Source organism: Zophobas morio, unplaced genomic scaffold (genome assembly GCF_036711695.1).
Source record: "Zophobas morio isolate AGI-343-1 ecotype UQ-CSIRO unplaced genomic scaffold, CSIRO_AGI_Zmor_V1 ptg000008l, whole genome shotgun sequence".
NCBI lineage: Eukaryota > Metazoa > Arthropoda > Insecta > Coleoptera > Tenebrionidae > Zophobas > Zophobas morio.
In genome coordinates, this window is record NW_026972113.1 from 6,665,910 (window position 1) to 6,693,585 (window position 27,676).

General features: G+C 37.7%; 1 protein-coding gene across 1 annotated transcript in view; it reads left to right on the forward strand.

Annotated features, from left to right (window-relative positions):
• The window catches only part of LOC135125185 (uncharacterized), a 67,734-nt gene that overhangs the window by 12,842 nt on the left and 27,216 nt on the right, over positions 1–27,676 (forward strand). The window contains exon 2 of the mRNA XM_064050572.1: positions 20,977–21,185. Within this exon, the coding sequence (XP_063906642.1) occupies positions 20,977–21,185 (209 nt within the window). The remainder of the gene's footprint in view (positions 1–20,976; positions 21,186–27,676) is intronic.

The window sequence follows — 27,676 nt, forward strand, 5'->3', positions numbered from 1 at the left end:
ATAGAATTGTCAAAATTGTAAAGAAGAAAAACTGTAAGATCAAAAAATTGAAAAATTAAATATAGGGAGATTAAAAAAATCGTAAAAAATGGAAAAATTTTAAAATCCAACAATTGAATAGTCTAAAATCCGTAAAATAATAATAATAATAATAATACATATATTTACGGAATTATATCCTTGTACAAGTCAAAAGAGATGAACAATACATACATACATACAGACATTATATATACATTGTACACTTTAGTCAATACATTACTTCGTCAAAAACAAAAAACAAAAAACAAATAAGTTACAAATAATTTACCAGCTCAGGATGGACTTCACATTTGCTTTAAAACATTTAGGTGGTACATTAAAAAGGTCTAGACAGGGATACTCATTTAATAGTTTGCATAATCTGCTAATAGAAAAATGAACCCCATAATTTGTTCGATGATTTGAGACATAGAATAAGTCATTATGTCTTACCGAATAGCTTGGCACGTGTAGATAAAATTGTTCCAATATACTGGGGCAGTCAATATGATTGTTTAATAGATTAAAGGCAAAGCATATATCAAGATATTTATGTCGTGTTTCTATCGCAGGTATACCAAAATATTCTAAAAGTTTTACGTAATCGCTGTTGTTGTAATCTATGTTAGATTTGAATGCTAGGGTTTTTATTATTTTCATTTGTAAGCGTTCTAATCGCTTTTTAGCAGTCTTATAATAAGGTGTCCATATGACTGACCCATAATCAAGCAACGATCGTATGAAACTAACATATAATATAATGATTGGTCGCGTATTAGAGAACTCTTTAGTAATTCTGGTTATGAAACCTAGACGCTTATTACATTTATTGACAACATCATCCACATGCTGTGAATAACTTAGAGACCTGTCAAAATATACACCTAAATCACAGAAAACATCGACATGCTCCAATTTATTACCTTCAATGATATAGTCAAACAGCATGCGCATTTTTTTGCGTGAAAACCTTAAGATTTTACATTTGCTTATGTTAATTTCTAAACCGTTTATTTTACACCAGGCAACAAATCCATCCAGCTCTTTCTGTAGTAAGGCGCAGTCAGTATCTGTCCTGATAACGCGAAACAGTTTTAGATCGTCCGCGTATAACAGAAATCCCGTCTTATCTATAAACTCTTTAAGATCATTTATATATATATTGAAAAGTAAAGGTCCCAAATGAGACCCTTGTGGGACGCCTGAGGTTACTTTAATATTTTGTGAAAAAAATCCCTTTACCTTGACAATTTGTTCTCGTTCTAATAAATATGAGGCTATCCATGATAAGAGAGGATCCCTGATACCAGCTGCGTGCAGTTTAGATACTAGTATATTGATATTGACTCTGTCAAACGCTTTGGTTAGGTCTGTGTAGATAGTGTCTACTTCGTTACCATCTTCTAACGCAGTACTTACGAAGTTAACAAATTTGTATAAGTTGGAGCTAGTAGATTTACCCTTACAGAAGCCATGCTGTTCCTCCATTATAAAATTTTTTGTAATTTTCTGCAATTTATCATAAATAATAGCTTCAAATAATTTTGGTATAGCTGAAATAATAGAAACACCCCTGTAATTCTTGACATCTGATTTAGAGTTACCCTTGTGTATTGGAACTACATAAGACTGTTTCCAGACTTTAGGAAATTGTGATAATTGTATAGATTTATTAAATATCACATAAAGGGGATACGCTAACGATTCTGCACACGCTTTCAAAAAAACTACGGGGATTTTATCAGGCCCGGCACTGGTCTTATCATTTAAAGTGCGGATTTTATTTACAATATCTTCAACCGTAATAACAAAATTGCTAACATCTAATAAATAACCCTGGGGTTCTCGTACATAGTCAGAAGTAGCAGAGAGATTAGAATAATTTGACTGAAAGAACGTTGCAAATAAGTTAGCAATGTCCTGACCTTCTGCCGCTTGAACGTCCTCGAGATGAAGTAAAGAAGGCATAGTATGTTTATCATTCTTGGTTTCGTTTACAAAGTGCCAGAAACTTTTACTATCATTTACCACATCATTTTCAACTTTTTTAATGTAAAGCTCTCTGTCGTTTAGAACCGATTTTTTACATGCTTTGCGTAAATTTACAAAAATATTATAATCGGACTGTAGGTTGGAAATTTTAAATTTCTTGTGGGCAAATTTCTTTTGTTTGATTAAACATTTTGATTGATCACTAATCCATTTGGGCCAACTAATTTTATGTGGACTTTTACTTGCAACGTAACAGTCAATAAGTCTATAAAGAAAATCGTAGAACAACTCAACAGTTTGATTGATACAACTCTGTTCATTCAAAATGGACCAATTAAAGCTAAACAAATTGTCGATAATTCTATCGTACTGGGCATTTCTAAAATCTAAACAAATATTCAATGGATCATTAAGAGTGTCATCACCTAGAATATCAAAGTGAATGGATAAGGCCGGATGGAACACATCCGGATTGATCAAGGGCTCACATTGTTGAACGAGTGTGGTGGACCAGTTTGAAAAAACCAAGTCCAAAACTGTACCTTTATCATTCTTAATGTTATTAAGTTGTGAAAGACCGCAATATGAAAATCCGTCGCAGACACTCTGCTCCACGTCTTTACTAACTCCAAGCGGCACAAAGCCATCACCATCAGGAGCGACACACCATTCTAGACCTGGTAGATTGTAATCACCCACAATACAAACTATGTCCTCGTTGTAATCGGACGTCAAATGTTCGACAAATGAAGCGTGTTCTTCATACACTGCTCTGTTCGAGTCCGGTGGTATGTAGACAGCTCCTAACAGCATTTTATTTGACCCGTTTATGTAAATTACTACCCATATTTCTTCACGAGTTGAGTACAAGTCGTAGTCAATAACTTCTGACTGAAAGGTGTTCAAAACTGCAATCAGAACTCCTCCTCCTCTGCTCTTGCTACTGGTTGATGTAGACCGGTCCTTACGGTAGACTGTGTATCTCTTATCTATCAATATTGTGTTACTAAAAGTGTCATTAAGCCAAGTCTCAGTTAACACAATAACAGGGTATGCTTCAGTTAAAACAGACGTAAAAAAATCTACAGATTTGGTCCTCAAACCTCTTACGTTTTGGTAGTAAATCATAAGGGACTTTAGGTTTGCGCTATTCCTATATCCTGAGGTTGAAAATTTACATCTTTCTCAGAAGTATGTGAACTTGAAGGTTGTCTTTTGGAAAAGGGCCTGACTGCTATCCCATTCGGCCAAAATTCTGGATCCAGAATAATATCCCTAAATTCGTAATCCGTTGTAACTTTAAATGAGCTGTATGCTTCTGGACGCCTTGACTGGAGCTTTTCCAATTTCACTCTAACTTCTTTGTTAGCCTTGGTCTTAAGGTTGGTCTGGATGTATGTAGAAATTTTTTCTACAGGTACGGAGGGATCCACTCTAGTCAGATGCAAGTTATAATATCTAGGTTTCTGAGACGCCACCATAAACCAATCCGATTCGGTTTTATTCTCATTTTTGGAAGTGCCAATTATCAAATTAGATTTTCGATGATGCCTTTTGTCAGGATTAGTGTTGTGGTTTCTGGGTTTTGGACCACTTGCGGCGCCATTCAAAGAATTTTCTGTGACCTGTTTGATGTCCTTTTTAAGCGAAAGTGAGAGTTCTTTGTTATTAAGTTTTTCCATAGTGGTATTTACGGTTTTTCCGGTGATATGATTTTGGTCAGTGTCACACATTTTATTAGGCAAAGATAGTGGTACTTTATCGCAATCAGAGTTACCAAGGGCATTTGCAACCAGATTTGTTATCTCATGTAACTTGGACGTTAAGTACTTGTGATTGTTATCCACACAAGTTTTTAACCCGTTTAATAGTGTGCAGGCCATTTGGACATCCGGTTTTGTCGGACATGTTTTATTTTGAGATCCTGTTACTTCACATTCGTCTAGCTTTGTGCGCAAAACACGTACCTCGTCCTCAAGGGATTTCACCCTGTTAACAAGCTCTAGGTTCGTCACCTTTAGCACATAAATCTCCTGTTCCTTAGACTCGTCAATGTCACTGCTGGTGAGAAGGTCTTCGTTATCTTCTGCTCGATCGTCAATTTCAATAGCATCGAAATCCTGTTGTAACTTAGGGTTATCACAGCAGTACTTTTTGCCTCCTTTTGCAGCACAACTATTATGCATCCAGTGTAGACAGGATAAACAAATTACACGTTTTTTAACTGCAGAACGACCACAGATCGCACACAGCACTTTACGACAATCTTCACCAGCCGCCATGTTGAAATCGTAAAATTGAAAAAGTGATTTTTTTCTAAATTGCAATAATTATTATTACATATTTAATTTGAAAACCAGAATAAATGTAAATCGAAAACTGAAGAAAAGAAAATCGAGAAACTGAAAAATCTAACTTTGGAAAAATGAAAAATTAAAAAATTTCAAAGTTGAAAAACCAAAAAAATTGCAAATCGAAAAATTGAAAAACCCAAAAATTGGAAAATTTAAATTGAAAAATAGAAAAATTATACAATCAGAACATTGAAAACCCGAAAATTAAAAAAATAAAGAAAACAAAGAACTGAAACGAAAAATTGCAAATCGAAAAATTGAAAAACTCAAAAATTGAAAAACTTCACATTGAAAAAAAGAAGAACATTGAAAGGCCAAAAATTGAAAAATAAAGAAAAAAAAACAAACGAAAAATTGCAAATCCAAAAATTGAAAAATCTAAAAATTGGAAATTTTTACATTGAAAAATAGAAAAATTATGAAATCAGAACATTGAAAATCCGGAAAATTGAAAAAATACAGAAAATAAAAAGCTTAAGCGAAAAATTGCAAATCGACAAGTAAGAAACTGAAAAATCTAAAATTGAAAAAACGATAAATTAAGAAAACTAAAATCTGAAAAACCAAAAAATTGCAAATCGAAAAATTGAAAAACCAAAAATTGGAAAATATCACACTGAAAAATACAAAAGTTATAAAATCAGAACACTGAAAACCCGAGAAATTGAAAAAATATAGAAAACAAAGGACTGAAACGAAAAATTGAAAATCGAAAAATTGAAAAACTCAAAAATTAAAAAAATTCACATTGAAAAATCGGGAAACTGAAAAATCTAAAATTGAAAAAACTAAAAATTTAATATCTAAAATTTGAAAAACCAAAAAATTGCCAATCGAAAAATTGAAAAACCCAAAAATTTGAAAATTTTACATTGAAAAATAGAAAAATTATATAACCAGAACATTGAAAACCCGAAATATTGAAAAATTGAAGAAAACAAATAACTGATACGAAAAATTAAAAACCGAAAAATTGGAAAAATAGAAAAATTATAAAATCAAAATATTGAAATCCCGAACAATTGAAAAATAGAGAAAATAAAAAACTAAAACGAAAAATTGCAAAGTGAAAACTGAAGAAACGAAAAACTGAAAAATCGGGAAACTGAAAAATCTAAAATTGAAAAATCGAAAAATTAAAAAACCTATAAATTGAAAAATCAAAAATTAAAAAATTGAAAAACCCAAAAATTGCAAATCGAAAAATTGAAAATCCAAAAACTGAAAATTTTCACGTCGAAGAAAAGAAAAATTATAAAATCAGAACATTGAAAGCCCGAGAAATTTAAAAAATAAAGAAAACTAAAATCTGAAAAACCAAAAAATTGCAAATCGAAAAATTGAAAAACCAAAAATTGGAAAATATCACACTGAAAATTGAAAAGTTATAAAATCAGAACACTGAAAACCCGAGAAGTTGAAAAAATAAAGAAAACAAAGGACTGAAACGAAAAATTAAAAACTCAAAAATTAAAAAACTTCACATTGAAAAAAAATCGGTAAACTGAAAAATCTAAAATTGAAAAAACTAAAAATTTAATATCTAAAATTTGAAAAACCAAAAAATTGGAAATCGAAAAATTGAAAAACCCAAAAATTTGAAAATTTTACATTGAAAAATAGAAAAATTATGTAAACAGAACATTGAAAATCCGAAATATTGAAAAAATGAGGAAAACAAATTTAACTGACACCAAAAATTAAAAATCGAAAAATTGGAAAAAAAGAAAAATTATAAAATCAAAATATTGAAATCCCGAACAATTCAAAAATAGAGAAAATAAAAAACTAAAATGAAAAATTGCAAAGCGAACACGGAAGAAACGAAAAACTGAAAAATCGGGAAACTGAAAAATCTAAAAATAAAAAATCGAAAAATTGAAAATTTAAAAACTGAAAATTTTCACGTCGAAAGAAAGAAAAATTATAAAATCAGAATATTGAAAGCCCGAGAAATTTAAAAAAATAAAGAAAACAAAGAACTGAAACCAAAAATGGCAAATCGAGAAATTGAAAAACCCAAAAATTGAAAGATTTTGCATTGAAAAAAGAGAGAAATTATAAAATCAGATCAATGAAAGACTGAAAAATTGAAAAAATAAAGAAAATAAAAAACTTTGTCATACCAATTTTCGGTTTTCCATTTTCTACGATTTTATAATTTTTTCGATTTTTCAATTTTTCGCCTTCCAAGTTTTTAAATTTTGGAATTTTTCGATGTCGTTTTTGATTTTTCAGTTTCCCAATTTTGAGTTTTTTGATTTTTCAATTTCTCATTTCCTCAGTTTTTTAAGTAAGTCACTTTTATTTTTCATTTTCTCAATTTTATATCACAGTTTTTCGTGTTTTTCATTTACTTTATTTTCTCATTGTTTCTTTCGATTTTTCAATTTTTAAATTTTGCAATTTTTGGATTTTACGATATTTCTTTTTTCGATTTTAAAGTCCCTCAGTTTTTAATCTTTCGATTTTACAATTTTTCGTTTCTTCAATTTTTCAAGTTCTTTATTTCCAGTTTTTAGTTTTTTCATAGTTTTCGTTTTATACCTTTTCGTTTCTTCATTTTCGACTTTTCAATTTCACAATTTTGCAAGTTTTCCATTTTTTTTTAATTCGAAAAGTTAAAAAATCAAAAAACTGAAAAATCGAAAAACTAAAAATCGGAAAAAATCATTAAACCGAAAAACTGAAACACGAGAAATTGCAAAATTGAAAAAGTGGGAAAATGGGAAAATTGCAAATAGTTGAAGAAATGAAGAAACGAAAAATTGAAACATTGAAAAACTAAAAATCGAGAATCCTAAAAATTGAAAAAATTAATGAAATCGGAAAAATTAGGGAATGGAAAGAACAAAAAACGAATTAATCGAAAAATCCCAATCTCAAAAACTACGAAATCGAAAAATTACGGAATCGTCAAAATCGTAAAGTAGAAAAGTTGTAATTGAAATTTTACGATCTTCCAATGTGAAATCTTAATTTAAAAAAAATCGTAAACATTAAATTTGGAAAAATTGAAAAATCTAACAAACGAAAAAGTTCGAAAAATCAATTGAAAAATCTTCCTTTTTAAATTTTTTTAAAATTACATATAATTATTATTACAGAATTCAATTTGAAAACTAGAAAAATTGGAAATCGAAAATTGAAACAAAGAAAAATTGCAAATCAAAAAATGGAAAACCAAAAATTGAAAAATTTCACATTAAAAAAAAGAGGAATTCTAAAATCAAAACATTGAAAACCAGAAAATTTGAAAAAACAAAATAAAAACTGAAACAAAAAATTGCAAATCGAAAATAGAATAAACGAAAAATTAAAAAATCCATAAGTTGAAAAACCAAAAACTTGCAAATCGAAAAATTGAAAAAGAAAAAATTTTATATTGAAAAAGAAAAAATATAAAGTCAGTACATTGAAAAATTCAAAAATTGCAAAAATAAAGGAAATCAAAAGCCGAAACGAAAATTTGCTTATTGAAAAATTCAAAAATCTAAAAACTGAAAAATTAAAAATTTAAATCTTGCGAAATTGCGAATCGGAAACTGCAAAATTAAAGATTGAAACCTCGAAAAGTTGGAAAATCGAAAAACTGTAGAAATAAAGACAATAAAAACCGGAACGAAAAATTGCAAATCGAAATGTGAAGAAATAAAAAATTAGAGAATCGAAAAATTTAAAAATTTGAAAATGAAAAATTCAAAATTTGGAAAATTGAAAACTCGAAAAATTGCAAATCGAAAAACCGAAGAAACAAAAAGAAGTGAAAAACTGAAGAATTGAAAAGTTCAAGCCAAGAAAGCTGCAGGTGTTATTTAAGCTTTAGATTTTAACTTTATAAATATTATAAGAAAACAGAAAACGAAAAAAATCATAATTTGGTTATAGGAAAAAAAAAATATTATAATTTTTCAGTTCGGGGACGAATGAAGTTCAGTTTAACTAACTTTCGACCAATTTTTTCTCTATTACAACCCCATAACCACGTTTGCATAATTTACAAATTCAGGCCCAAATTTGCGTTGTTTAACGCGAATCCATCAAATTAATTAATGCAAATTCTGCTTATGCGCTGTTGCATTTTCACGCTTTACATTTAACGCGAATTCATGTGTTAAATTATTAATTTAATGGCTTCGCCTAGCCGAGAAACATGCCACAAGCCCGGACCAAATTAATTAGATGTTGATGCGAATGTGGCAAAAATTGTTTATGAATCCGTTTCATAGCATATCGTTTCCACATTCCCCCAATTAAGAAAATTCTCGTAATTAGCCCCATTCAAGCTCGCTCGCCCTCCCCTAGACTACTTTTTTCGCAGGACCGCCAGTGTTGTCTTTGAATTTGCGATCAAAGCACGACTTTATCGGAGCCATCTCATTAATTAATTTGTTTGGGCTGTCATATCGACAAATTGGCCCTTAAAGGAAATTAAATTTCGATAATTAAAAGAAAAAAGCCACTAATTGGAGAGAGATGTTTGTTCTTCAGCGAGAGAGGTTAATGGGATTTTATTAACAAGATGGGAATAATGGAGTGGGTTTAATTTATCATTCAGGTGGTGACAGAGGTCCTGTTTAAATAAATTTTGGCTTTCACGCGGACAAAATTAAAGGACTTGCGTGAGGCCGGCCGGTTTCGGGCAGGTTTTTACATAGTTTGTTGTACAAAGGCGGTGACGGTTACTGAAACCGGCAGTTCGTTGAAATATAGCCCCGGAGGTTTTTCTTTCAACAAAAAAAAAAAAACAAAACGAAATAAAATGGGAGGTATTCAGAGGGAATTTGTTTACTTGCGGCTATTGTCAGAGATGAGAAAGTTTTTTAATCAGAAAGTGTGTTGACGTATGCGATCTGAAAGATTCGAAACATTGTTGCATGTGTGTTCGATCTACTTGTGGTGTCTTGATGTAATTATTGTAATATTTAGTAGAATCTTGAGACCATGCTGAGCTCACGACCTAAGCCAGATGGCACTGGGTGATGTAAAACATTCAGGAACGCCGTAATGTTGAAAATTACCGACGTCGTTTCGGAATATAACCAAATTACGGGGATTACGACTTTCCAGTGTAGTTAGTGGACAACCCATATAAAACATTCGAAGCTAAGATGTGCCTGTGATGGATGAAAATTGAACACAATGTGTATAGAAAATGACCCACAATTTTTTGTGTGTGGTTTCAAGATTAATTCTGTTTGTGCTGCTTGTTGTATAGGATTTCGGTTCTTTATTTGATATACAGATCAAGCGTTTTTACAAGAATGCCGCCGGCATGAAAGATGAAGAATGTTTGTGGTTTATAACGATAGAGAAAAGCCAAGTTTCGATATTAATGTTAAATAAATTCGTGTGTTTGTTTTATCGAGAATATTGTGAAAAACAGATAGGGATTTATCTCTTTGAACGAAGACTGGTATTAGTTATTTTTTGAACGAGAATTTTAGTCGTGGATTTATGGAATCATCTAAGGTATTTTTTAGTTGTAGTGTAGAGCATTCTAAAAAAAATTATTCAACGTTAATCGTTGGATTACTTATTATGTTTTACAATGGCCATACTGTGTAGACACTGTGAGCCTCCGAAAAGTTTCCACCTTTTTAAAAAAAGACAGTTAGGACATCAAGAAGGTTTCACATTCTTCCTCCTTAAACAACAAAGGGCCCCCGGGAAGGTTTCATCTTCTTAAAAAACTCAATTGGGGCCTGCGAGAACGTTTCATATTCTTCCTTCTTAAACAAAAAAGACTCCTGAAAAGGTTTCACTTTCTTAAAGACTTAGTTGGGGCCCCCAAGAAGGTTTCAAATTCTTTAAAAAATGACAGTGAAGGGTTTCGAGAAGGTGTAATATTCTTGAAAGACGGATAATTAGAGATCCCGAGAAGGTTCCGTCCTGTTTAAAAAAAAGACAGTTAGGCCCTCGGAGAAGGGTTCACATTCTTCCTTCTTGAAAAAAAGAGCCTTTGAGAAGGTTTCACCTTCTTCATCCTTAAAAAAAAGAGCCCCTGAGAAGGTTTAACATTCTTCCTTCCTCAACGAAAAAGGGCCCCTGAGAAGGTTTCATAATCTTCCTTTTTAGAAAAAGGATCCCTGAGAAGGTTCCACAATCTTCCTTCTTAAAAACAGATTCTTTGGGAAGGTTTCACATTCTTCCTTCCTCAATGAAAAAGGGCCCCTGAGAAGGTTTTAAATTCTTCCTTCTTAAACAAAAAAGGGTCCATGAGAAGCTTGCACATTCTTCCTTTTTTGAAAAAGTGTCCCTCAGAAGGTTCCGCATTCAATCTTCTTAAAAAAAAGGGCCCCTAAGAAGGTTTCACATTCTCCCCTGAGAAGATTTCAACTTAAAAATCTCAGTTGGGGCCCCCGAAAGGGTTTCACATTCTTAAAAAAAAACAGTTGGCGCCCAGAGAAGGTTTAATATACTAAAAAAAAAGAACACTTGGAGCCCTCGAGAAGATTTCGCCTCCTTTAAAAAAAAGAGAGTTAGGACCCCCGAGAAGATTTCACATTCTTCTTCCTTAAACCAAAAAGGGCCCCTGAGAAGGTTTCACATTCTTCCTTCTTAAAAAAAGAACCTCTGAGAAGATTTCAACTTAACAAACTTAGTGGGGCCCCCCGAGAAAATTTCACATTTTCCTTTCTTAAACGAAAAAGGGCCCCTGAGAAGGTTTCACATTCTTTCTTTATAAAAAAGCGCCCCTGGGAAGGTTTCAACCTTAAAAACTCAGTTGGGGCCCCCGAGAAGGTTTAACATTCTTAAAAAAAAGACATTTGGAGTCCCCGGGAAGATTTCGCCTCTTTTAAAAAAAAGACAGTTAAGACCTCCGAGAAGATTTCACATTCTTCTTTCTTAAACCAAAAAGGGCCCCTGAGAAGGTTTCACATTCTTCTTTCTTAAAAAAAGGACCCCTGAGAAGATTTCAACTTAAAAAACTTAGTGGCCTGCCCCTAGAAGGTTTCACATTCTTCTTTCTTAAACGAAAAAGGGCGCCTGAGAAGGTTTCACATTCTTCCTTCTTAAAAAAAACCCTGAGAAGATTTCAACTTAAAAAACTCAGTTGGGGCCCCCGAGAAGATTTCGCCTCCTTTAAAAAAGAGACAATTAGGACTCCCGAGAAGATTTCAAGTTCTTCTTTTTTAAACGAAAAAGGGCCCCTGAGAAGGTTTCACATTCTTTCTTCATAAAAAAAGAACCCTTGAGAAGATTTCAAGTTAAATAACTTAGTTGGGCCACACGAGAAGGTTTCAAATTCTTCCTTCTTAAACAAAAAAGGGTCCATGAGAGGCTTGCAAATTCTTACTTTTTTGATAAAGGTTCCCTGAGAAGGTTCCGCATTCTATCTTCTTAATAAAAGAGCCCCTAAGAAGGTTTCACATTCTCCCCTGAGAAAATTTCAACTTAAAAAACTTAGTTGGTGCCCGAGAGAAGGTTTCATATTTTTTAAAAAAACAGTTGGGGTCCCGAGAAGGTTTAATATTCTTAAAAAAAGGACACTTGGAGCCCCCGAGAAGGTTTCGCCTCCTTTAAAAAAAGACAGTTAGGACCCCCAAGAAGAATTCACATTCTTCCTTCTAAAACGAAAAAGGACCCCTGAGAAGGTTTCACATTCTTCCTTTCTAAAAAAAGCACCCCTGAGAAGGTTTCAACTTAAAAAACGCAGTTGGGGTCCCTGAGAAGATCTCGCCTTCTTTAAAAAAAAGACAGTTAGAACCCCCGATAAGATTTCACCTTCTTCTTTCTTAAACGAAAAAGGGCTCCTGAGAAGGTTTCACATTCTTCCTTCTTAAAAAAAAGAACCCCTGAGAAGATTTCAAATTAAAAAACTTAGTTGGGCCCCACGAGAAGGTTGCACATTTTTTTTTCTTAAACGAAAAAGTGCCCGTGAGAAGGTTTCACATTCTTCCTTACTCAACGAAAAAGGGCCCCTGAGAAGGTTTCAAATTTTTCCTTCTTAAACAAAAAAGGGTCCATGAGAAGCTTGCACATTCTTCCTTTTCTGAAAAAGGGTCCCTGAGAAGGTTCCGCATTCTATCTTCTTAAAAAAGGGTCCCTAAGAAGGTTTCACATTCTCCCCTGAGAAAATTTCAACTTAAAAAACTCAGTTGGTGCCCGACAGAAGGTTTCATATTCTTTAAAAAAACACAGTTGGGGCCCAGAGAAGGTTTAATATTCTAAAAAAAAAGGACACTTGGAGCCCCCGAGAAGGTTTCGCCTCCTTTAAAAAAACACAGTTAGGACCCACAAGAAGAATTCACATTCTTCCTTCTAAAACGAAAAAGGACCCCTGAGAAGGTTTCACATTCTTCCTTTTTAAAAAAAAGCACCCCTGAGAAGGTTTCAACTTAAAAAACGCAGTTGGGGCCCCTGAGAAGATTTCCCCTTCTTTAAAAAAAAGACAGTTAGAACCCCCGATAAGATTTCACCTTCTTCTTTCTTAAACGAAAAAGGGCTCCTGAGAAGGTTTCACATTTTTCCTTCTTAAAAAAAAGAACCCCTGAGAAGATTTCAAATTAAAAAACTTAGTTGGGCCCCACGAGAAGGTTTCACATTTTTTTTTCTTAAACGAAAAAGTGCCCGTGAGAAGGTTTCACATTCTTCCTCACTCAACGAAAAAGGGCCCCTGAGAAGGTTTCAAATTTTTCTTTCTTAAACAAAAAAGGGTCCATGAGAAGCTTGCACATTCTTCCTTTTCTGAAAAAGAGTCCCTGAGAAGGTTTCAGATTCTCCCCTGAGAAAAAATTTCAACTTAAAAAACTCAGTTGGTGCCCGAGAGAAGGTTTCATATTCATTAAAAAAACAGTTGGGGCCCCGAAAGAAGAATGTGAACTCTTTTCTGGGGTCCTAACTGGTTTTTTAAAGAATGTGAAACCTTCTCAGGGGCCCTTTTCGTTTAAGAAAGAAGAATGTAAAACCTTCTCGGGGGCCCCAACTAAGTTTTTTATGTTGAAATCTTCATCTCCGGGGTTTCTTTTTTATGAAGAAAGAAAGTGGAACCTTCTCAGAGGGCCTTTTTCGTTTAAGAAAGAAGAATGTAGAATCTTCTCGGGGGCCCCAGCTGAGTTTTTTATGTTAAAACCTTCTCAGGGGTGTTTTTTTAGGAAGAAAGAATGTGAAACCTTTTCAGGGGCCCTTTTTCGTTTAAGAAAGAAGAATCTGAAATCTTCTCGGTAGTCTAAACTGTCTCTTTTTTAAGGAGGCGAAATTTTCTCGGGGGCCCCAACTGAGTTTTTAAGTTGAAACCTCCTCAGCGGTTCTTTTTCTTAAGAAAGAAGAATGTGAAAGCTTCTCAGCGGCCCTTTTTTGTTTAAGAAGGAAGAAGGTAAAACCTTGTCGGCGGGATCAAATGTATTTTTATTTTTTAATTTGAAACCTTCTCGGGGGTCCCAACTGTCCTTTTTTAAAAATGTAAAACTTTTTCGGGGCCCCAAATGTAACTTTTTTTTAATGTGATATCTTCTCGGAACCCCCCTCTCTTTTTTTAAAAATGTAAAACTTTGTCGGAACCCAAAACTGTCACTTTTTATAGAATGTGAAACCTTTTGGGGGCCCCAACTGAGTCTTAAAAAGGCGAAACCTTCTCAGGAGTTCATTTTTGCTTAAGAAGGTGAAGCTTTTTTTGTTGTCGGAGGCCCAACTGTCTTTTTTTTAAGAAGGCGAAATTTTCTCAGGGCCCCAACTGTTTTTTTTTTAAATGTAAAACCTTCGCAGGACACAAACTTTTTTTTAAGAGTGCAAATTATTCTCGAGGGACCCAACTGTTTTTTTTTAATAATGAGAATCCTTCTTAAGCGCCCTAGCTATATTTATAAAATCTGAAATTTCTCAGGGACTCTTTTTTTTTTAAAGAAGAATATGAAACCTTCTCGCGGGCCCCAACTGAGTTTTTTAAGAAGGCGAAACCTTCTCAGGGGCCATTTTTTGTTCAAGAAGGAAGAATGTGAAACCTTCCCAGAGGCTGTTTTTTTAAGAAGGAAGAATGTGAAATCTTCTCAGGGGCGCATTTTCGTTTGAGAAAGTAGAATGTGAAATCTTTTCTGGGGTCCTAACTGTTCTTTTAAATCATGTGAAACCTTCTCAGGGACCCTTTTTTGTTTAACAAGGAAAATTGTTAAACCTTCTCAGGGGCCCTTTTTCGTTTAAGTAAGAAGAATGTGAAACCTTCTCTGGGACCCCAACTGAGTTTTTAAGTTGAAACCTTCTCAGGGGTTCATTTTCTTTAAGGAAGAATGTGTCACCTTCTCAGGGGTCCTTTTTCGTTTAAGAAAGAAGAATGTGAAATCTTCTTGGGGGTCCTAACTGTCTTTTTTTTAAAGAAGGCGAAATCTTCTCGGGGGCTCCAAGTGTCCTTTTTTTAAGAATATTAAACCTTCTCGGAGCCCCAACTGTGTTTTTTTAAAGAATGTGAAACCTCTCGGGCACCAACTGAGTTTTTTATGTTGAAATTTTCTCATGGGAGAATGTGAAACCTTCTTAGAGGCCCTTTTTTTAAGAAATAGAATGCGGAACCTTCTCAGGGACCCTTTTTCAAAAAAGGAAGAATGTGTAAGCTTCTCATGGACCCGTTTTTGTTTAAGAAGGAAGAATTTGAAACCTTCTCAGGGGCCCTTTTTCGTTTAAGAAAGAAGAATTTGAAACCTTCTCGGAGGCCCTAACTCAGCTTTTTAAGTTGAAACCTTCTCAGGGGTTCTATTTTTTTAAGGAAGAATGTGTAACTTTCTCAGGGGCCCTTTTTCGTTGAGGAAGGAAGAATGTGAAACTTTCTCAAGGGCTTTGTATTTTCGTCTCCTTTAAAAAAAAGACAGTTAAGACTCCGGACAAGAGTTCACATTCTTCTTTCTTAAACGAAAAAGGACCCCTGGAAAGCTTTCACATTCTTCCTTCTTAAAAAAAAAAGAACCCCTGAGAAGGTTACAACTTAAAAAGCTCAGTTGGGGCTTCCGAGAAGGTTTCACATTTTTCCTTCTTAAACAAAAAAGGTCCCTCTTAAGAAGGTTTGACCTTCCTAAAAAAATCTGTTGGGGCCCGCGAGAAGGTTTCATTCTCTTCCTTCTTAAAGAAAAGTGTCCTTGCGAAGGTTTCAGATTCTCATAAATACAGTTGGGGTGCTCGGGGTTTCGCATTCTTAAAAAATACCAGTTGGGTTCCCCGGGAATGTTTTACACTCTTGAAAAAAATTTGGTGTCCTGAGAGGGTTTTACAATAAAAAAAACAGTTTTGGCCCTGAGAAAGCTTTACCTTCTTAAGGAAAACAGTTGGGCCCCCAAGAAGGTTTTAGGTTCTTCCTTCTAAACAAAAAAGGACTCTTGAGAAGGTTTCATCTTCTTAAAAACTCGGTTGGTGCCCCTGAGAATGTTTCACATTCTTAAAAATGACAGTTGGAAGCTCCAAGAAAGTTTAATATTCTTAAAAGAAGGACACTGGGAGCCCACGAGAAGGTTTCGCCTTCTTTAAAAAGAAGAGACAGTTAGGTCCCCGGAGAAGTTTTCACATTCTTCTTTCGTGAACGAAAAGGCCCCGTAAGAAGATTTCATATTCTTCCTTCTTAAACAAAAAAGGGCCCCTGAGAACGTTTCACATTCTTCTTTCTCAAAAAAAGAACTCCTGAGACGATTTCAACTTAAAAACTCAGTTGGGACCCCTGAGAAAGTTTCACATTCTTTAAAAAAACATAGTTGGGGGCCCCGAGAAGTTTTAACTTTCTTAAAAAAAAGGACACTTGGAGTCCCCGAGAAGGTTTCGCCTACTTTAAGAAAAAAGACAGTTAGGACCCTCGAGAAGATTTCACATTCGTTTTTCTTAAATGAAAAAGGGCCCCTGGGAAGGTTTTACATTCGTCCTTCTTAAGCGGAAAGGGCCCCTTAGAAGGTTTCACATTCTTCCTTTTTAAACAAAAAAGAGCCCCTGAGAAGAATTCAACTAAAAAAACTCATTTGGGGCCCCCGAGAAAGTTTCACATTCTTTAAAAAAACACAGCTGGGGGCACCGAGAAGTTGTAAAATTCTTAAACAAAAGCAGACTTGGAGCCTCCGAGAAGGTTTATCCTCCTTTAAAAAAAAGACAGTTAGGACCCTCGAGAAGATTTCACATTCTTCTTTCTTAAACCAAAAAGGGGCCTTGGGAAGGTTTCACATTCTTCATTCTTAAAAAAAGAGCCTCTGGGAAGGTTTCAGATTTTTAAAAAAATAACATTTCGGGGCTCCGAGAAGGTTTAGTTTTATTAAAAGAAGGACACTTGGCACGAGAAAATTTCGCCTTCTTTAAAAAAAAGACAGTTAGGACATCCGAGAAGGTTTCACGTTCTTCTTTCTTAAACGCAAAAGGACCCCTGAGAAGGTTTCGCATTCTTCCGTCTTAAACAAAAAAAAAAGATGCCTGAGAAGGTTTCACATTCTTCTTTCTTAAGAAAAAGAACCCCTGAGAAGGTTTTACATTTAAGAAAAAAAAAAACAGTTGGGGCCCTGAGACAGTTTCACCTTCTTAAAAAAAAAATCACAGTTGGGCCCTCGAGACGGTTTCACATTCTTCCTATTTTAACAAAAAAGGACTCCTGAGAAGGTTTCTCCTTTTTAAGACTCAGTTGGGGCCCCGAAAAGGTTTCACATTCTTTAAAAAATGACAGTTTTGAGCTGAGAGAAGTTTTAATATTCCTAATACATGGACACTTGGAGCCCCCGTTAAGGTTTCACTTTCTTCTTTCTTAAACGAAAAGGGCCCCTGGGAAGGTTTCACATTCTTTCTTCTTAAAAAAAGCCTCTGAGAATGTTTAACATTCTTTCCACTTAAACAAAAAAAGAGCCCCTAAGTAGGTTTTACATTTTTCTTCGTAAAAAAAGAGCCTCTGAGAAGTTTTCAACTTAAAAAATTCAGTTGGAGCCCCCGAGAGCTTTCGTTTTCTTTAAAAAAAGACACTTGGAGCCCCGGAGAAGCTTTCGCCTTCTTTAAAAAAAAGACAGTTAGGACTCCCGAGAAGGTTTCACATTCTGCCTTCTTCAAAAAAAAACCAGCCAATGAGAAAGTTTCACATTCTTCCTTCTTAGACAAAAAAGGGCCCCTGAGAAGGTTTCGTATTCTTAAAGAAAAGAGCCCCTGAGAATGTTTATAAATACAGTTGGGGCGCTCGAGAAGGTTTCATATTCTTAAAAAAAAGTTGGTGTCCTGAGAAGGTTTTACATTAAAAAAAAAAATAACAGTTGGGGCACTGAGAAAGCTTCATCTACTTAAAAAAAAAAGACAGCTGGGTCCCTGAGAAGATTTGACATTCTTAAAAATTCAGTTGCGGCGCTTGGGAAGGTTTCACATTCTTAAAAAAAAAAACAGTTGGATCCCCCGAGAATGTTTTACACTCTTAAAAAAAGTTGGGGTCCTGAGAAGGTATCATTTTAAAAAAAATTATTGGGGCCCTTTGAAACTTTTACCTTCTTAAAAAAAAGACCGTTGGGCCCCCAAGAAGGTTTCATACTCATCCTTCTTAAACAAAAAAGGACTCCTGAGAAGGTTTCGCCGTCTTAAAGACTCAGCTGGGGCCCTCGAGAAGGTTTCACATTCTTATTTCTTAAGAAAAAGAATCCCTGAGAAGGTTTCCAAAAACTCAGTTGGGGTCCCAGAGAAGGTTTCATATTCTTCGTTCTTAAGAAAAAGAGTCCACGAGAAGGGTTCAGATTCTTATAAATACAGTTGGGTCGTTCGAGAATGTTTCACATTCTTAAAAAAAAAACGGTTGGGTCCCCCGGGAATGTTTTACATTCTTAAAAAAAAATTTGTCCCGAGAAGATTTTACATTTACGAAAAAACCAGTTGGGGCCCTGAGAAAGCTTCGCCTTCTTAAATAAAACACAGTTGGGCCCTCGAGAAGGTTTCACGTTCTTCCTATTTTAACAAAAAAGTACTTCTGAGAAGGTTTCACATTCTTTAAAAAATGTTAGTTGGGACTTCGAGAAGGTTTAACATTCTTAAAAGAAAGACACTTCGAAGGTTACGCCTTCTTTAAAATTGAGAGAGAAGGTTTCACATTCTTCTTTCTTATTGAAAAGGGCCCGCGAGGAAGGGTTCACATTCATCCTTCTTAAAAAAAGGAGTACCTGAGAAGATTTCACATTCTTAAAAATACAGTTGGGGCGCTCGGGGAGGTTTTCACATACTTAAAAAAAAAGTTGGTGACCCGAGAAGGTTTTACATTGTTAAAAAAAAAAAATGATAAATTATTTCGACAGAAATTCTTTCGCCCTTGAAATAGTCCGACATATCCCGCTTCTTTAAAATATCATAAAATTTGATTTTTCGATTTTTGCTTTGTTATAACCTCTATAAACTAAAAACTAGTAGCGTAATTAACACTCTGCAGATCGCAGAAGTGTGTAAAATGTGAAATGTATAGAGTGATTTCGAAATATATGCAATAATTGTAACCACTTCATCACGTACCGTAGTAATGTGGAAATACAGAAAAAACAAATTAAAGGTCGAATGAGGCAAAACTCCCATGCACCACCCTGGTTGCGTTCGATGTAAACACTCTCAGCTTCAATTAAAAGTAAAACCGACTGTTGCTGGTTATCATTCGTTCAATCATTGTTAAAAGTCAGTGCCAAAGATTATTAGTGTTGTAGAAACAAATGGCGATCGACTTTTTATTTTGACGAAAGTTTGGTGCTTGCCACAACGATTCCACTGTGTTTATTAGAAAGTTCCACGAAGTTCTTCGATAATTTCTGGATACTGTTGATTTCCATAAACCAACCCCACAGACAAATATCACACGGATTGAGATCGGTTGAACGTGGAGGTTACGCTACTGGACCGTTTATACCGACCCACTGGTTAGGAGAACGGTTATTTAACCATTCAATTACTGGTTTAGCAAAATGTGGTGGTTCGTTAAAAAAAGTTACAATAAATCATTATCATTTTATTAACGTGTCCTTAAAAAATTGCATCAATATTTATTCGAATTGTGAAAACCTACCTGGCACTGTAAACACGCCCCAATCCGCTGGAAATCACTCGGACTTCCAATATCATCAAAATTTACAAATATATAGCTATAGTAAAAGTTCACTTCCATGAAGCTAAAATATTTACATCTCGAGGAGAAACTATTTCAGCCTCGAGGGAAAACCGTGACCTTTCAGCACCGACAGGAGGTGAAAAATGTCAAGATTTCATGCACGTTATAAAAAATGTTGCTTTGTTAAAACGCGCTGACACAACGTTATTAAATGTTTAAGTGTTCGCCGAAACTTGGATTTATGTTCTTGACAACTGGCATTTTCGACATATTTGTCCACCAGAAAAAAAGTTGTATCTAATGTTTGTATTTTATTTCGCCTCTGGAACTACACAACCCTCCAACCAGATTTTACCAGCTCTCAAATCAGATTCGTGCTTATTCAATGCCGCTGCATTGTCAGCCCTCGTGCAGTTTACCGTGTAAAGAGACACGGAATCCGTGAAAAATGCACGATAGCTTGCTATAAAGACATCCGGAAACCACGTTTTCCAGATGAAGGATTAACATGAATTGCAAATGGGCCGCTGCAGTGTTGACAATGGCGTTACCTCCACTGCGAAATACAATTCGAAAAGGGAATATCTTTTACGATAGGCCGCTTAAAGCGGTCTCGTTTAGAATACGGATCTGATACGGGAGCGTATTGCAGTTTTATGGCGGGGTGATGGATTCGAGGAAAACGTCAAATTTGTGATAAAATTAGGTGGGAGATTGGAGAGTCTGTAAGAGGGATGGAAATTTTTCAGTGGGTCGACACGAGTGGGAGGTTTCGGATACAACCGGATCAAGCAAATTTGAATAAAGATTAGTGGTTTTTAACCGTACTTTTGAATTTTGTTTTTTTTTTTTAATCCTATCCAGGATTTGTTCCGATTGTTTAGCAATGCTCGAACAACTCCTTGGTAAAATCCTCAGTATAGACGATTACAGTTCTTCATGCTTTATTGGAGAAATCTTCAAGTTCTTATTGTCCCTCTTATTACAAAATTTATCAGGCAATATGAGGTAGCAATGTTTTCCCAATAACGATCTGATACCGCTAGCTAGCATGAATAATTCAGTAAAAATCTTATGAATAACAGATTCTTCCTTAAAGTGTACAAAATCAAAACGGGCGGTTTTAATTTTTTAATATAAGAGTTTCAGAAAGTCACAAAACAACTCTTTTAATTTGCATAGTAATGCATATTGATTCCTCTTGAAATGTACACGGTGTTCGGAATTCATCGCCATAATTTATTCATTAAAAAGCAGTCACTGTTACATTCAATGTTATCCTCATTAAATAAATCTTTATATAAATTTTTCCATTTCTGTACGGTTCAAATTTAATTTTGGCCTGATGAATTGGTTTTAGGATTATTACGAAATATTGATTTCGATGAATCAAAACAAAGTTTGCACAAGCTTAGCCCGACACAACTCGAATGCACAAATAAATTCGCTAAAAAATTATATTCCCCATCGATTTTTGTCACCCCAATAAAATGGTGCTCCACCGATTGCTAAAAATCCACTGCACTTTAAGAGATTAATGCGCTCTTAACCCCGCTAACGACCTCGTTAAAGACAGCCCAACAGCCAACTCTTCCTTTGTTGCAGTAATCCTGTGTCTGAAGGACGTCGTCCTGCAGATCGAGCCCGAGATCGTCCATTTCGGCGAGGATTCGACTCTTCGGTGCAGCTACGACCTCGAAGGTGCACCGCTTTACTGCGTCAAGTGGTACAGGGGCAGCTATGAGTTCTACAGATACACGCCCAAAGAATTCCCCAGCACGAAAATATTTTCCTATGACGGGATCCGTGTCGACGTAAGTACAAAACGTGCCAAAAAAATAAACACGACATAATGAAAACTGTCGGGAATTTCAACAGCGACAAATTGAGAGCGATTAATTTTCGGCGGCTGTAGTTACTGAAACGTACCAGTCGTTGTATTCGTGATGAGGTGGTTTATTTATAACGAGGGTGCAAATAAAAATTGTTACTGGAGGGGAGGGAGGGCGAGGTCTTTGTTCTCTAATTTTTAGGTGGATTAGGGGGTTAAATTTAAGGAGATATTGTTACGATTGACGGACGAATAATAAATCGGGCGTTGGTGAAACTCAAATATTTATTTCTTTAGCTCGAATTACAACACTATCTATTGCAACGAATATGTACAGAAATTATTCCGGCGCTCTCGACTGTCTTCACTGGATGAAAATCCATTACCTACGGTCGCCTCTATTTAAACCCATAGTCTCTGATCGAGATCCTTCACGAACATCCATCGCGACTCCGCTTCGAGACTCCCCTGGACGCCGCTTCGAGACGCTCCAGACCTGTCTTTATGCGCCCGCCTCTCGGCCGTCAACAGCGATGATTCACCCATCAGCGCCGTGCGTACGTCCAGAAGGCTCTCGACCGCCATAGGCGTCGTACTGGGGCGGCGTAAGGGTATATTTCGTAACACTGCCCCCCTCTTCAAATCCGATCGTCCCGATCGGAAGCGTCTTCGTTGTTTCCTTCGTATCGTTTTAGTCGATCGAGATGAACGATCTTCATCTTCGTCTTTGGTCCACGTTGGATCCGATAAACTACGTCATTTATTCTAGTGACGATAGTGTATGGACCTTCCCAGTCAGGAGCCAGTTTTGGGCAACGTCCCTTCTTCCGTCGGGGGTTATACAGCCACACTAAGTCATCTTCCTGGAATCCGCCACAGTTGGCCTTCACATCATAACGGGTCTTCATTCGGTCACTGGCAATCTTGATCCGGCCCCTCACTAGTTCATGCACGTTGACCAACTTCTCTTTCAGTTCGTCCACGTAGTCACGTACTTCCATTGGTTCTTCGGATGGCAATCCAAAGACTAGGTCACAGGGCAGCCGCAGTTCCTTCCCAAATACAACGTGAGCAGGTGTTTGGCCCGTGGTGTCGTGGATAGCTGCGCGGTAGGCCAGCAGGAATAGTGGAAGGTGCTGGTCCCAATCCCTTTGGTGCTCTTCTACCACTTTCGAAAGGTGTTGCTCCATAGTCCGATTGAACCTTTCCACCATGCCGTCGGACTGTGGGTGTAGTGGCGTTGTCCTTGTCTTACGTATTCCCAGTAGCTGCATCACTCTTTGGAAGACGTTGGATTCGAAATTGCGTCCCTGGTCTGAGTGAAGTTCCAAGGGGACGCCAAACCTACTGATCCAATTGTCAACCAGTACTTTCGCGACCGTGACGGCTTCCTGATTTGGAATGGCATAGGCATCTGGCCACTTGCTGAAGTAGTCGCTAGCCACCAGGATAAACTTGTTGCCGTCGTTTGTTACAGGGAACGGACCGGCCACATCGATGGCGATTCTTTCGAAAGGTGCCCCAACATTATATTTCTTCATCTTTCCCCTCGCCCTGGTATGAGGACCTTGGCTGGCCGCACACGTCGTACACTTGCGACACCAACTTTCGACATCGTCACGATGACCTACCCAATAAAACCTCTCCCGGATTTTCGACAAAGTTTTGTTCACTCCGAAGTGGGCTCCAGATGTTCCGGCATGAACTTCCTCTAAGACCTTGGAAACCTTTACCTTGGGGAGGACCAGCATCGTCTTAGAGGTACGCCCATCAGGACTCTCCCACTTTCGCTTCAAGAGCCCATTTTCCATGACCAAGGAATCCCATTGGGCCCATAATGCCTTCAAACTGGGGGATTGGTCGGACAATTCTGCCCAGCCGGGTCGTTCGACTCCTTCCTCCTTCCACTTTAGTATTGGTCCGATTATGTCGTCTGCTTCTTGCTCACGCTTTAACCGCGCCGTTGTCCATTCTTCATCTTGCTCAAAAATCGTCCGACGAACGGGCAGGTTCCCTTCTTCCGCGTCGATCCTGTCGCAGTGCTTGCACTCTCCACACGGACGCCTTGACAAAGCGTCAGCGTTGTTGTGAAGTCGACCCGCTCGGTGTTTGATCCTAAAGTGGTACTGCTGTAGTCGTTCCAGCCAACGCGCTACTTGGCCCTCGGGATTCTTTATCTGCAGTAGCCACGAGAGGGCAGCGTGGTCGGTCCTGATCAGAAACTCCTGTCCGTATAGATACTTGTGGAAGTGGTTGACGGCTTTGACAATGGCTAGTAGTTCCTTCCTTGTGGCACAGTAATTTCTCTCTGGTTTGGAATGTAATTTGCTAAAATATTCGATAACCCTTTCCTCCCCATCTTGTATCTGCGACAATACGGCCCCAATTCCCGAGTTACTCGCATCGGTATCGAGGACGAACATTCCTTTGTCCCTGGGGTAAGCCAAAATGGGGCTGGTGCACAAAGCCGTCTTCAGTCTCTTAAAGGCCATCTCACATGTACTGCTCCACTTGAAAGTCGCCTTCTGCTCCGTCAGTTGGTGTAACGGTGCTGCGATGTCGGCATACCCTTCTACAAATCGTCGGTAATATGTGCAGAGTCCCAAGAAGCTTCGTAGTTCATGCTTGTCTCTTGGTATGGGCCAATCCCGGATAGCAAGAACTTTCGTCGGGTTGGTTTCTATTCCTTTCTCCGACACGATATGGCCCAGGAACTTGACTCGTTTCTGGAAGAGTGAGCATTTCTTGGGATTTAGTTTCAAACGAGCGTTTTCCATTCGTTCTAGCACCTCCTCGAGATTCTTCAGATGGTCATCAAACGTTTTGCCCATAATCATAACGTCGTCGAGGTATACCAGACAGGTCTTCCATGTCAATCCTTTCAGCACCATCTCCATCAGCCGCTCGAATGTTGCTGGCGCATTACATAATCCGAAGGGCATAACGGTGAAGTGATAGAGGCCACTTCCGGTGGAGAACGCAGTCTTTTCTTTGTCGTCCGGGTGCAAGCCTACTTGCCAGTAGCCACTCTTCAAGTCCAAGGTCGAAAACCACGCCGAGCCGGATAAGGTCGTCAAGGTATCGTCTATTCGAGGAAGGGGGTAACTGTCTTTCTTCGTGACGTCGTTCAGTTTCCTGTAATCGACGCAAAATCGGGTAGTCCCGTCCTTCTTGGTAACCAAGACTACTGGAGATGACCACGCGCTGTTGGATTCTTCAATTACCCCATCTCTCAACATGTTGTCCACGAGTTTTGTAGCTTCTTCTTGTTTGGCTAGGGGTAGTCTTCGAGGAGCCTGACGGATCGGTTGCGTGTCACCAGTGTTTATTCGGTGTTCTACGATGTTGGTCTTCCCGAATGGTTCCTCCTCTGAGGCGAAGACATTACGGTGCCTACGAATGAGTCCTTTGGCCAGTTTTCTCTCACGAGCAGACAGCTGGTCCCAGTTGACCTCCAAGCCTTTGGTATCCCCTTCCTTAGACTCATTCTCAACGTCTTCTTCCTCGCAGTTCAATACTCGGGTCACTGGCTCACACATTCCGATAATCTCCCCTTTTCTAATATTGACTGCATTGGGAAACACGTTTGCCACACGTAAGGGTATGTCACGATCGGTTTTGACTAGGGTGCTCGCGATCAGGAGCTTGTGGGTCGAGTCACTTGCCGGCTGCACCATCCCCAAACTGTATCCGGGGTTTGTCTCTACTCTGGCGGGAACGATGACTTCTGCATTACCATCTACCTTCGTTGTCTGACAGACCACTAGTCTGACTGTTGCAGCTTCCACATTCGGACGTCCCAACACAAATTCTTCGGCTCCGAAACGCAGAATTTTCTGTTCTGGATCGATCATTAAACCATACCGGCTGATTAGGTCCATTCCCAGAATGAAATCGTCAGCGATTTCCGCCACCAGAACTTCATGCCTTATTCGGAGTCGACCGAGCTCTACATTCACCACCGCTGTACCCAGAACCGGTGTTGTTTCTCCCGTTACCGTCTTCACATTCGTGGCGGTACATACTGATGTAATCTGACAATTTTGTAACCTGGATCTGCGTGCAAGGGACACTTCGGCTCCTGTGTCGATGATGATCTTCGATTCCCGTCCATTGATTTTTCCGCTGATTGTCGGACTATCGACGCTCCCCGCGATACTTCTAACCATTACAGTTGTTGGGGCTTCTCTTTTAGCAGCCAGTACGCGCCCCGAGGTACCGACTGCCTTTAGTTTTCCTGCTCCTGATGTAGACGAGGTCGCGGCTGCGATCTCCTCATCGGCCCTGGCGATCTAACACGGCAATCCCTCCTAACATGCCCTTGACGCCCACACCTGTAACATTCTAGGCGCCCTCCATGTTGTCTAGAACTGCCCGTCTTGATTTCGGCAATTATTTCGCGGGCGAATTTCTCAAAGTTCTCGCTCATTTTGTCGAGACTCTCTTGAATAGGGTTTACTTCGCCCTCAACCCCAATGCCTCGTATCTTAACGTTGGAACGAGGTGAGCTGTTGTATGCGGCGTCCACTTCTAACGCTCGAATCAGCGCCTCGGATGGTTTCTTGAACCCGGAGATTTGCAGGACTCTTCTTACCTCACTATCTCTTACGCCGTTTACGAAGGTTTCTGCTGCCAGTCTGTCTTGGAAGTCTTGCGGAGCTTCAGGATAGGCGAGGTGTACCAAACGTTTAACATCAGCCGCAAACTCCTGAAGAGATTCACTACTCTTCTGAATCCTAGATTTAAGCTGCGCTACGAAAACTTGCCGGAGGTGTTCATCTCCAAATCTGAGTTCGAGGGCGGTCGTCAAAGCGGTATAGTCCTTCTGGTTCTCTTCTGATAATGTCTGTAGAATCTCCAGGGCCGCACCTCGTAGTGCTACTACCAAAGCGGTCGCTTTCTGTTGGTCATTCCAGCTATTCGACAAGGCCGCAGCTTCAAATTGCTTCTTATAAGTAGTCCACGACGTCTGCCCATCGAAAATAGGGGGTTGAACTCTCACCGGACTGAATTCTGCAGGGGTCGCAATTGTAGGTCGTGGTGTTTGCAACCTTTCTTCGAGCTCCTTGATCTTGTTTTCCATTTCATTTCTCACCTCGTCCACTTCATTTCGCACGACTTGGAGGATTTCGCTTCGGCTGTTCAAAAGTGTAGTTTGCATAGCTTTTAAATTTTCTTCCATTATTCTTTGATTTTCTTCCATTATTCTGCGATCTTCTTTTCTATTTTCTTCCATTATTCTTCGATCTTCTTTTCTACTTTCTTCCATTATTCTTTGATTTTCGCTCAACATTTTCATCATTTTTGTCAGTTGTTCCTCCATGTTGGCTGTTTGCGCTCTTGTGGTAGTCGGCATAAAATTTTCTTCTAGAAACTTCTAGAGCCTTGACAGATGTCAATTCTCGAAGCCAATGTCAGGTGATGAAAGTCTAATTCCGTTATTCCACTCTTACCCCGGGAGAGAATTTTCTCGAAAGTTCACTTTGTTCCGGTCTCCCCTAGTAGCACCAACCAAATTCGAATCCCGATTTATTTCACAATTAATCCCACTTCTGACACCAGTGTTACGATTGACGGACGAATAATAAATCGGGCGTTGGTGAAACTCAAATATTTATTTCTTTAGCTCGAATTACAACACTATCTATTGCAACGAATATGTACAGAAATTATTCCGGCGCTCTCGACTGTCTTCACTGGATGAAAATCCATTACCTACGGTCGCCTCTATTTAAACCCATAGTCTCTGATCGAGATCCTTCACGAACATCCATCGCGACTCCGCTTCGAGACTCCCCTGGACGCCGCTTCGAGACGCTCCAGACCTGTCTTTATGCGCCCGCCTCTCGGCCGTCAACAGCGATGATTCACCCATCAGCGCCGTGCGTACGTCCAGAAGGCTCTCGACCGCCATAGGCGTCGTACTGGGGCGGCGTAAGGGTATATTTCGTAACAATATTAACGGATTTTTGATGCTGCTTTGGGTGGAATCTTGTCGGAAATGGTCATTTATTCGGTTATTTTGTTGGTGGTTTTGTGACATTTTAGCAGCTGATGTTATTTGTCTGAATTTCGTACTGAAATTTTTAATTAATTAATTATTGTTCATTTTTTACCCAATTTTAATATTTATGTTAATAACTGGAATTTGTATAGGTTTGTTTAATATATGCAAGTCAATAATGACATTTAAATTTAATGAAAAAGATGTTTTATTTTACTTTCGCAATTTTTTCTTTATTGTTCCTGAACCTGTTTTAACATCATATTTGTTACTTTGTTTCGTCGGCTTTTGTTTTTAGTTGTGTAAAGCTTAAATGAGGTGAAAATATAATCACCTGAAAGAATTTTTTATTGAAAAAATGTTTGTAACAACTTTTTTTCTTTATATTTCATTTTATAACATGACAGAAACGAAAAAATAAAATTTCTTTTTTATTTTTTTCTCTTCATCTGTTTCCCCTATCTTTCCTG